Source organism: Calliphora vicina, chromosome 5 (assembly GCF_958450345.1).
Source record: "Calliphora vicina chromosome 5, idCalVici1.1, whole genome shotgun sequence".
Lineage (NCBI taxonomy): Eukaryota > Metazoa > Arthropoda > Insecta > Diptera > Calliphoridae > Calliphora > Calliphora vicina.
The window spans coordinates 52,918,772-52,931,754 of NC_088784.1; the positions used below are offsets into that span (position 1 = coordinate 52,918,772).

The 12,983-nt window shown below is 28.3% G+C and overlaps 1 protein-coding gene across 1 annotated transcript; it reads right to left on the reverse strand.

The window, feature by feature from the left end:
* Nucleotides 1–472: 472 nt before the first annotated feature.
* Nucleotides 473–12,470, reverse strand: LOC135962507 (high affinity cAMP-specific and IBMX-insensitive 3',5'-cyclic phosphodiesterase 8-like). The gene is made up of 2 exons (XM_065514475.1): nucleotides 11,798–12,470; nucleotides 473–565 (listed from the first exon to the last, which is right to left on the reverse strand). Exons 1-2 carry the CDS (start codon nucleotides 12,080–12,082, stop codon nucleotides 473–475), a joined length of 378 nt encoding a protein of 125 aa, XP_065370547.1. The 5' UTR covers nucleotides 12,083–12,470.
* Between the last annotated feature and the right edge of the window lie 513 nt (nucleotides 12,471–12,983).

A 12,983-nucleotide genomic window follows, 5' to 3' on the forward strand; every position in this document is an offset into this window, starting at 1 on the left:
CTTTCAGATATTCTTAAGAAAAACAATACTTATAACTTACAAATGTATAAAAAACTGCACGTCATTTTAAAGCGTAATCAGTTTTCTTTCCAAACCCGTTAACTAATTTAAAGTCGGACAACTGACTGAGTTACAGATCGATAAGTTGACGAACATCTCTGAAAACGGGTTTTTCAGAACAATTTTTTGACACAATTTGTAATATACTCAGCAAGCCCTATAACCCACGCTAGGTCGTTTTCCAAGTTTTTTTCCATCGTAGCACCGTGTTATTATTATCCGATTTAAAATTGTAGGATTACGATGAAATTTATTTTAATTTAATTTCATATTGTTTCCTTGAAGGTTCAATCAAACAAAATGTGCAACCTCCTATCCGATTTGGAAGCATTAATTTAAATATTGTTAACGTCGTTTTTGGTGACGTAAGAGGAGTATTAATTTTCATTTTATTATTATTTATTTTTAATTATTACTTACTTCCCGTTGCACGTCGCACTACCGTGTGTGTAAAATTTCCCAGCGCAGCAACTGTTACAATAGAATCCTTTTTTCCGCAACTCATCTGTAATAAATTTAAAATATATGAATGTTATAATTTTAAATCAAAACTTGTAGGTATATATAATTTAATGTTCCCTTCTTAATGCCTAAAAGTCGTAAATATTCCCTAAAAGTACACTACGTTTGCAAATAAATCTGTAGTTTCAAAATATTATAGAAGAGGTGTAGTCGAATTTGAGTATTGAATTAGGACGATATATAAAATTTCAATGAAAAATATAAATTTTTTAAAAAATGTTAATTTTCAACACACCTTAAAACTTGTTTGTCTTGTTTTTGCAAAAAATCCCAGCAAAAACTTTACTTACCTAGTAAGCCAGAAATAAGTAGTAAATTCACAACAAGAATATGTAGCTAAAAAAAACACAAAAAATATTGCCTTGTGTGGGAATCGAACAGTCACATTATTTGCTTGTGTTTGATAGTCAAGCTGCTAACTCACTGCTCCATGTACGAGTTATTTTATTGTAAGTTAACAATAGTTTTAACATCAACATATAAATGAATATGATATGAACAAAAAAATTGATGGCTTTTACAGGTGGCGAACCACTAACCTCCCGTTTTCCAGTCAAACACACTAGATAGCTGTGCTAAATGCAAAAGTTCATTACCAGCCTGTATAAAAATAAGTACTTATTTTAGTAAATAAAATAATGTGCTGTGTAACCACCACTTCTTACAAAAGAATGCATGAAATAACTAGTTGTCATTACAAAAATTCACAAAATTTTTGCTGGGATGTTCAATCAAGCTTTTGGTTCTTGGTAGACATTTTATCAGGCTTATGACGGCACTGTGTGATGTCGGAACTAGGGTTGTTAATTATTTGAGTTTTATTTTAATCGATTAAAGTTTCTAAGTTTTTTATTATTCCAGTGATCGATTAATTTCTAAAATTTCCTCGATTATTCGAACGAACGAGTAAAAAATATTATTCGAATAATTTAATAAAATATATTAAAAACCAGATTTTTTTATAATTTGAATAAAAATACAAAATTAATAATAGACATATGTATATGTAAATAATAATAAATTAGAACATTTCAATTATGGGGGATTTCACGTCAAGTGAACCAATTTTGTAATTCAGACACAATTTTTCAATAAGATCGGTCAAGATCTCCCTGAGTTATAGGGGGTCAAAATTTGACATTTTGGCCAAATATGTGATTTTTCTCATCCATGTAACTTATTACCTATTGTTCTTAGCAAAATGTGTCCCAAATAGTTTAGATAGCTTTTTCTCCAATCTTTCGAAAAAAAAATAAAAAAAATTTAATATTTTTTTCCGAAATCATAAACGTTTTTGACTTTTTTTTAAATTGGCCCTTTTTTAAAAAATAAAGCTTAGATATTTCCCTTTAAGACCTATTTGATCGCTTAGTGGGATGTAAGTTCGATATCTATCAAAAAAGAGAGTTCTTGACCGATCTTATTGAAAAATTGTGCTTGAATTATTATCCAATAGGTGCAAATTTCATCCCGATCGAAAGACAAATATTTTATGAAATAATTGTATAATTAATGACTTTAGATTCCAAAGTATTTTTAAACTATATAATTGTTTAAGGCTTTCATAAAATCAAATCTATATTTTTTCATTATTAGTTGGAAAATCATTCCAACTCCATTGCTCTTAAGTTAAGTTATGTTTCATAATGTTCTGATATAGGTATATCTATTAGGGTATTCAATTAATCGGGTTTCTGGTTTAATGGGTGATTAATCGAGGTTTAGATTTAATCGGTTAATAATCGGTTAATTTAAAATTATTCGATTAACCGAATAATTTATATTTTCATTTCAAATTGAAAATACAACAACGAATTTTGTATACAAAAATATAAAAAATGGCAAATAAGGTATCTGAGATCATTTTTGTAAACATATCGCCTATTTGCTGCAACAACATCATTACTCAAAATCCGTATTTATTGAACTGAGTAATACAAAATATGCGCCGTTCTATAATCTTTCATATAGTTTTATCAGTTTTCAAAAAAATAAATTATTTTTTGTGTGAGGGTGTTTTGTTGTTGTAAACATTGTAAAAATTCATGTTTTCTCGTATATTTGATAAGTAAAAATTTGGGTTAAATACAGGTTAGAAAGATACCCAGCAAAAACTTTTCTTACAAATAAGCCGAAAAATAAGGGGAATTTGACGATTCAACTACTTATTTTTCTACTGTAAGAAGTCATTATTTTTGTTCGCGATGTCCCAAAAGTAATCCTTTATATTTTGGCAAGAAATAAGTTGTTTTGTTAGTAGAGTTATTTATAGAATTTTTATTTACACAAAAAAATAAAAATAAAAAAAAAATAAGTCGCAGACCCGATTCGAACCTGCAACCTTCTGTTTGGTAGTCTGCCGCTGTGCTCACTACACCACTGCTTAGTTATTTCATTGTGCATCAAATAATGGTTTTCACACAGTAATGCAATATTCTTTTCTGTTTTTCTAAAAATAAACATGCAATAAAAAATGGGCAAATTGAAAAAAAGTAACAGTTTTTTGTTTTGTTTGTTTTTTTAGACTTTACTACTTAAAAAGTAAGTTATTAAAAAAGACATTATTAAAAAGACATTTTAGCCTTGAATTGAAATGGAAAATTAAATACAAAAAAAAATTGAAAGTGCAAAAAAAAAATTTCGGTTAATCGGTTAATCGACACAAATTAATCGGTTTATTTGTTATTTGTTCAAATTATTCGAACAGTTAACCGTCCAAAATTAATCGGTTAACCGATTAACGGTTAATCGATTGAATACCCTAATATCTATATACATATGTATATAAAAGAGTAACGTTACTGACTAACTGACTGAATGACTGATTCATCATCCCACAGCCCAAACGACTGAAGCTAGAATCATGAAATTTTAATTGTGGGTTCCTCCCTCCCCAAAACGATCCACTAAGAAGGGATTTTTGGAAATTCGAACGTTTAGGGGGTAAAAAGGGTAAAAACGGGTAAATTCGGTAATCTTATATCTTCAAAACTAATAAAGATACAAAAAAACTTGAAATTGCATGTTACTCCATTTAAGAAATAAGCTTACAGGTGTTTCGTACTTTTTCGAAATTCGAACCTTTTAGAACCTTTTAGGAGAAAACGGGTAAAAATTGTATTTTGGTACTTTTTTGGCACCCTATGTATCTTTTAAACCAATAAACATAGAAACAAAATTTAAATCGTATTCTTTACTTATCAAAAAATAAAAAACATAAGTTTGGTACTTTTTGGAATTTCGAACCCTTAAGGGATAAAAATTGTGTTTATTTTTGGTACTCTTTCATAAAATATGTTTTTCTATAATTTGACATAGACATTCGAATATTTTACTATGAGCTCCCACCACGATACAGAACATTATTTTAATATTTTTTTAACATTGGTTCCTGGATTCATACAAAAATTAACTAACAGGTTGTTATTTGGAACTCGAGTGCCATGGTGTATTTTAGGCCAAATCCGGGTAAACAGTTTGGTACTTTTTTTAAAACATATTTATTATTGGGCACATTAACACAGATTTTAATATTTTGATACATGCCTATAGCATAAACAACTTTTGCAAAATGGAATATTTTTAAATTTCAAACTTGAGGGGTGTTCATGGAGGAAAAGGGAAATTAGTACTTTTCTCCTAATGGTACCTTTTTAATATTTTAAATTATTTCACTTATCGACATTAAAGTTAGCTGATATGTATCTGAGTGAAGTTAGTGTTAGAAATAAGGGATTATATTTAGGTACCAAAATGTGAGAACTGAACTATAGGTACTTTTTCATTCTTCTAATGGTACTTTTTGAACTTTCTATTACAATGGACTTAGAAACATGAAATTAAGCATATATGGTCCTAAGTGAGTGAGAATTCTAGGGGGAGACTTTTTGGTACTTTTTTTTTATTCGAATGGTACTTTTTGTAATTTATTCACCAATGAACCTAGAAACATGAAATAAAGCTTAAATGGGCCCGAGTGGGTGGGAATCCACAAGTAGCTGCTTTTTGGTACTTTTTCTATATTCTAATGGTACTTTTTGAATTTTCTATAATAATGGACCTAGAAATATGAAATTAAGCGTATATGGTCCTAAGTGAGTGAAAATTCAAGCGGATACTTCATGGTACTTTTTTTATTATAACGGTACTGTTTTAATTTTCTATAATAATGGACTTAGAAACATGAAATTAAGCATACATGGTCCTAAGTGAGTGAGAATTCTAGGGGGAGACTTTTTGGTACTTTTTATTTATTCTAATGGTAGTTTTTGTAATTTCTTGACCAATGAACCTAGAAACCTGAAATAAAGCTTATATGGAACCGAGTGAGTGGGAAACCACAAGTGTGGACTTTCTGGTACTTTTTCTATATTCTAATGGTACTTTTTTGAATTTTCTATAACAATGGACTTAGAAACATGAAATTAAGCATATATGGTCCTAAGTAAGTGCAAATTCAAGGGGATACTTCATGATTCTTTTTCTTTAAACTAATGATACTTTTTGTAATTTCTTCACAAATGAACCTTAAAACATGAAATAAAGCTTATATGGACCCAAGTGAGTGGGAAACTACAAGTATATATGGTCCTAAGTGAGTGAAAATTCATGGGATTACTTCATGATACTTTTTCATTAATCTAATGGTACTTTTTTGCAATTTCTATAACAATGGACTTAGAAACATGAAATTAAACATATATGGTCCTAAGTGAGTTAGGATTCTAGGGGTAGACTTTTTGGTACTATTTCTTTTTTCGAATGGTACTTTTAGTAATTTCTTCACCAATGAATTTAGAAACATGAAATAAAGATTATATGGACCGGAGTGAGCGGGAGACTTAATAGTACTATTTTTTTCTTATAATTGCGGTGGCGAAGCGCACCGGGTCAGCTAGTTTCTAATAAAAATATCAATGTAACTTGGAATCAAATGATAAACTATTGGTCTTATTTCATTGTGATAGTTTTGTCAAGATTTTTGTTTATATATGTAATTTTTTTCAATTTTTTTGGACAACAGGCATATAACAAAAACGCAATCTACGAAAAATTATAAGAAAATCTCCCCAAGAAATTATGGGTCTAAAATCAAAACCTAGCTCCCGATGAGACACTTCAAAATACACGTTTAAGAAATTTCACTGTCCAACAAATTGAGGCTTTTTGATTGGAACAGAATAGCGACCCTATAATTCTGAAAGGGCATGTTGAGTAGATCATTTTTGTAGAATAAACTTATAGTCCAGCTGGTCTGAATTTTTCTTTTTACAGTAGGTGAAAGTTTTAATTTTTTGAACGAAGGGAGCATTAAACTAACTGAAAAAAATGTTTTAAGTTAATGTCTGAGAGATTCTTATTGCCAGAGTTATATCGTGGAATTTTATGGTGATCATTTTTGTGGAAGATCTTAACACTCTATATCCACTCTTTAGGGGTCAATTTGACTCTTTTTTCGAGGAAATCAAAAAAAATCCTTTAATAAAGGACATTTAAGGATTAAAATATTCTACGAAAATGTTTGCCGGAAAATTTTAGTGGTGGTCACCAAAGATACCAAAGTTGTAAATAACGCTCTTTACTTAGAATTTTGTGTAGATTCCGATTTTGCTATACGCCTGTCACGTTTTTTCACGCCCGAACAAATTGACCCACCCTAATATGTAAACTATTTTAACTTAAAAATAAATTTATTCAAGTATTCGATTAATCAACAATTTATATTCTAAATTGAAAAATGTTATTTATTCGAATAAAATATATATTTTTTTTTGATTATTCGAAAACTTTTTATTCGAATGACATTCCTAGTCGGAATGTATGGGTTACTATGTATGTAACTATTGTAGGAGTTGTTTATAAAAGAAATCGGTACAACATATTCTATGTGATAGTCCCAATTTACAAGAGCGTAGACATATGGGGCGACAAAATCGCCCGGATTAGTGAGACGAATTATAATATTTTTAATGTATAAGATGTAACGTAAGATGTATTACATTGAAATAATTGGTCAATTCACAAGGTCTCTTATCAGTCATATTGTCATAATGTCCTAATATATCATGACTCGGCAGCTCGGCTTAGGCATTCGTCACAGGTCTCAGCTGGTTGGTTACGATAACAAAATAAACATAGCATACAGAATAATATTATTTTAGGACATTTTTTGCTTGAAAATATGACATGATGACATGATAAGAGACCTTGTGAATTGACCAAATATATTTTGTGATTTTTGGAAGTCCATACCCTATGCCCATGCCAAAGACGTTCTATAATGTGGAATGAGGATAGTTGTAAATTAATTAAAATATATTTTTTCATAACTGACAAAAATCTAAAATTTTGGCAACAGTTTCCTAAAAAATTAAACATTTATTATAAAGAGCTCTAAAAGCTAAAGGAATTTTCATTCATGAAGATTTTTCGGAAGAGGTTTAAAGGTCTCTCAAGTTGAGTTTTTGTCCAAAAATCGGGTTTGTCGGCCTTTTTTGATTTTTTTTTTTCATAACTTTCTTGTTTTAATTTGTTGACCAAATATTTTGCAAATATCTAGTAAAACTGTTATTTTATTGCACCGGTAAGTTATTCTTAATATGGAATAGTTAAAAAATGTGTAAACAATAATCGTGTGGCTAGTGGGCAAAATGATTGATGACCTTCATCCCGACAAAATATTTGTGAAAAAAAAATCAAGATATCCGCATCGTCAAATTGCACTCGAAGTGTGTACTTTATATAGTAAGAACTTAAATTAAATGCCTTAAAGTGTCACATAGTGACTATTTAAACTGTTGTTGTTGTACATTTGAATTAATAAAGAGTTGTTACGATTTTAAACAACTAAACTGCTTTTATTTGCAATCAAATGTATCCGGTTTATTTAAAGGAAATAAACCACCGTTTTAAAAAAGGTAAAAACGTAACAATATTTTGGTTATACAATAATTGGAATTTAAAATTACACATGGGCAACATATCAAGAAACTTATCAGTTCTCTTAACATTTTTTGACTTTGCTTCTGTTATTTTCCTATGTTTTTATAACAGATAAAATCAGCAAATATTTCTTTTTGGTTAACATAAGAGCAGATTTAAAAATCTAAATAATACATTATTGGTCAATTCACAAGGTCTCTTATCATATCATATTGTCATAATGTCCTAATATTTCACGACTCGTCTTAACCGAATCTTAGGCGCAGGTCTCTGTTGGTTGGTTACGATAACACAATAAACATAGCCATACAGAGTAGTATTATTTTAGGAAATATTTTGAAAGGCAATAACAACATTTTCAAACCTTTGTGAAATATTAGGACATGATGAGAATATGACATGATAAGAGACCTTGGGAATTGACCAATAATGTATTATTCTTGTCATTGTTGGGATTTTGCTTCATATTTTTCTGGGAGTGTTTTAAAAATATAATTTTTATAATAATGACATAGTTTTGATCAAATTTAAAAAAAAAAAAAAAAATATTTTTGAAATGTGTTTTTTAGACTGTTGCCATATGGCAACAATTTTCTTCAATGTAAATAAAATTTTGGTTTTCGTATTGATGTTAACAATTTTTTGTTAACAAGTTTAAATTTTTAAAAGTTTTTTGGAAGTAATCTTAAAATAAATTAAATTTAAATAGTACAGAAATATTTTACCTACAGTTTTTCATAAAAGATTGGACGCTTGCATTTCAGCCCTACTTCTGGTGTAGTCTAGAGACATTTATACCATCCAAAGTCATCCAATTTTTTGACAACATATTCCGAAGATAGATCTTCAACAACTTCTATTTCTTCATATTCAATATTAACTTCATAGCTATTCTCCCGCAAAAATTTCTTGCCTGACAAAAGAATCATTTTGGTCAAAGGTTTCTATTAAATCTAGTAAAATATCTATTTTACCAGTTCTTCTATATCCGAAAAATCAGAGATTTCAAAATTTAGTAGAATTTTTTCAATTTCACTTTCAATTTCATGATGGCCAAATGAATTCCATAAAAAGTAAAAGTAACGTTTGTTACTGAATTGTATACGCAACGATGCACGTTGGGTTCAAATGGTATATTAATTGAAATTTAGTGGCGATTAATTGAAAATTAGAAATAAAGGCCCATAATCATAGTCAAACACTAAAGTCGGTTCTTTTTAAAAACAACTTTAAAATAAAAACCTGCTTTTTATTAATTTGCAACCATAGTCAAAATTAAAGTAGCGGTATTCACTGTTAAGTGCGAATGGTCTAGCATCATTGCAAATGCAAAATTTTACCGTAATCCAATAACAAAATACACACAAAAACATTTACAATTTTGCATTTGCAATGATGCAATACCATTCGCACTTAATACTGAACTTCGCTAGTATGTTTTAAATTGAACCGACTTTAACTGGGAGCCACCGCAAATGTAGAAAATGTTTTCATACAATATACAACAAAAAACTGACAAGTGGCAACGCTGAACAGCTGACATACAAAATTAAAAAAAATCAAAAAAATGTAAACAATAAAAGTAACCGGGACATCTAAAGAAAGAAAGTTGTTTGTTGTGGAAAAATGGAAAAGATAAGAATAATATCATAATTACGATATTTTGGTACTAATTGTATTGATAACTGTTCAATAATTGCAAAATCTCTACCAATATCTTGTACCTTAAACATTTTTTACTTTGTGACGAACTTTTTTAGTTGGCGAAGAACAGCAGATGCTGTTGTTAAACGAGTTAAAACCAACTTCAGCTAGTTTTATATTTAGAGTCGACTTCAGCGTCAGAAGTATACTTTAACTTGTCTATGATAGACCTAAAGTCCACTCTTAAGTAATGTCGAGTTTAATTGTCTTAAAATGTACTTTCTTTTTGACTATGATTATGGGCCAAAGTTTTTATAATAAATTTTGGTATAGGGTAAAAGTAGATCAAATTCTACATCACTAGCTGTAAAAATAAATCAACTAAGTTGTTTACTTTCTTTGTTTACTTTTTACAGTGAGCGGTCAAAGTTAGCAAATTATTGCTGTTTTTAAAGTGAAAAAATTGGAAATTTTTACAATTCAAGCGATTATTGTTAGTATTAAATCTATTAAAAGTAAATCTTTTATAATGGAACCTTCAACATCAGGAATTTAAGTATATAGTAAAATTTTTGTTTTTTATAAAAATTATGTGTATATATTTTTAATAATGTTTTTAAAAAAGGTCCAAAATTGGGATAATTTCCGAATTTAATGGGCCACAAGTATTAAGTTAGAAATAGTTGAAATTAGTTTTATAGATTTTAGAATAGTATAGGATATCAGCTTATATTTAATAAAAAAAATGTCCAGACAATGCCCGGCCATTTTTTTTATTTTAATTTTTGTGTAAAAACTCTGGTTGTCATTTATTTAACAAGACCAGTAAATGATAACAACGATGATGACAGTAATGATGATAATGATGAAGAAGATTATAATAATGATGATGAAGATAATGATTATGCTAAAGCTTATGATAATTGGGATATTTGTGGTGAATTTGAGAATGCAGAGTAATACAAATATTTTAATATATTTTTTATTAAGAAGGTAAAACGAAAACAAAGATTCCCTCAAAACTTTTAAATTTTTTTATTCTTTCAGATTAAATTTTACATTTACTGAATTTAGTGAAAGAAAAACTGGATACAAATTTATACTAATAGGAATACATATTACATATTAACTTATTCTTTAAATTTACTTTGTTTTCAAAGTTACAGCGAAAAGTATATTTTTATATATATTTATAAAAACGCCTAACAGGTTAACATTTTTTTTCCATTTTTTGTAATGCTGTGTTTTTATATTTGTGATTATTCATTACAAAAATTTATAATATTCTCTTGTGACTTTTTTGAAAAAATTTTACATTTATAAAATTTTGTGATAAATACATATAATAAATTATTTTTTTGATATTTTTAATAGCACATTAAGTATTCTTTAATTTCCAATTTTATTCATTAATTTATCGCTTTGTGAACTAAGATCTTTTTTTCAAAAAAAAAAAAACAATTGACTTAACGGGTTAAAATTTTTTTTTTCTAGAATTCTGTGTTTTTATGTATTTATAATAATTATAACTAAAAAATTATAATATTCTCTTTTGTGAGTTTTTTGAAAAAATTTGTAAATTTATACAATTTTATGTAGAACAAAAATTGGATTTTAAATTAAATTTATACTAATAACAATACATACAATAAATTTATAATTTGAATTTTTTAATAGCACGTTAAGCATGTTTTAATTTCCAATTCTATTCAATAATTCATCGCTTTCCATTCCAAAGTTACAGCATAAATTGTGAACAAAGGACTTTTTTCCAAAAAACAATAATGCAAAAAGGCTTAGAATAAAAAATAATTTAACCTTTTTTTTCTAAAATGTTGTATTTTTATGTGCTTATGTCAATAAAAAAATATTATATTTTAATACTACGGTTTCTATGAATTATTCGCCACTTTGGTTACTGTGGTTACTGTACCCACTGTGCGATGATTTGTTGCCATATGGCAACAAGTCGATTTTTAAAAATCATTACATAATAATGCGGTTTTAAAAAATATTGTTTTATGTTTTTTTCCATAAAATAATATGTTTTTTATGTATATCATGAAAAAAAAATTTTTATTGCAAATTAATTAGATAATTATTATCTAATTAATAATTGCCCTTTGTTCAACAAAATTTTGTTAAAAAAAATCGATACAAATATCCCCCTATTATTTTAAATCAATACTTTTTTTATATTCTGAACTTATTTCAGATATTGTAGATATTCATACATAATTGTTTATTACAATTCAAGTATGTATTATTACGGTTAAGTGATTAACAGTGCTCTGTTAACTGCAAAATGGGCTGTGCTAAAAATTGTGGTTTATGTAAATGTATCTTCGGACACATACTGCTACTTATAGTCTAGTTTTTTAAACACTGAATTATATTTTTTCAATGCTATCTACTATAAATTCGAATAATGATTTTTAACATATTTTTAAATATTTAACAACCTCTCCTGAACAATTTGATTTTGGCAATCAAATATTTTGTTAAAAAAATTGCAAAAAATCCGAAAGATTTATTAAAAGCAGACTATTCGTTTAGAATTTACAGATTTATTTCCTTTTCTTTTACAGATATCTATTATATTGATTATATATGTATATGTCAAACTCACCTTTTCATAATCTGCTTCACCTTTTATTTGAAGGGGACTTAGCAATGCCTGATTGCACATATCATCCCCATTCACAACTGCGCTACCGCTTCCAGTACCACTTCCACCACTACCTTCTGCACCATTTTGTTGACTGCACCGTCGTAAACGTGACCTACGCAATTTTATGCAAAAAAATAAATTTCCATCTTTTTCATTTGTTGTAGCCACAGTACCAGCTGCAGCAGTTGTCTCGCCAGAATCAGGTGCCGAACTTCTCGCCATTGAACTTGGAGAACAACCCATTTTTAGTAAAAATTTTCTGTGATAACTTTTCTAATGCCCACTACTACTCGGATAATTTAGTCTTTTTGTTGCAATTGTGCTTTATTGTATTATATTCTAATAATTGAAATTTATTTTGAATTTCTCGTTCTTTTGTAAACTTTCTGACATGGATGAAACCTTATTGTATTGACCATGAATTATGATGACCTTAAAATTGTTCCTGTACGCATCCTTTTCTCTTATGTTTAAGTGTAAGTGCTAGTATATATGTGATCCATTTAAAAAAAAATGATATGTAATCACATTTCCTTCTTGAGGAGCAGACTGTTTAATTCTTGTGAGCCATAAATATGCTTTCACGTTGGCACCATCTCACCATCATTTATACATCTTAGTATTCTATACACTGAAAGAAAAAGAAAAAAATCGTGGGTAAATTTAATTTCAAGTAAAAACAAGTTAATGTTTAAATGAAGGCTCGTTAAAAATTTACAAACAAAAAAACAATAAAATAGTTACGATGATATGAAAAAGGGCACTTAAAGTTAAATCTTTGGAACAAACGATGTTATACATATTTTGGAAGACATTGTTTACGTTCTAGCTGTTGGTTAACCCTCTAACCGGCCAATTTTCTTTTGAGGTAAAACAATTTACCAGGTTATTGTTTGAATAAAAAAAAATACGTTGGAATAAAAAAAAACAAAAGACAAGTGCACGTTCATATTTATCACAATAAGTAAATTGTTTGTATCTTTACACATATTTACCGTTATAAAGGGAGAAATAAGCAAATAAAGTAGCACTACATACTTTTAACATACCCCGCCTAAAGGCAGCCCTGCCGGTTAGAAGGTAATGTTTTCGTACACAATCATTGTTGCCAATTTGACGTTTTTCCCGTCAAATCTGACGTTTT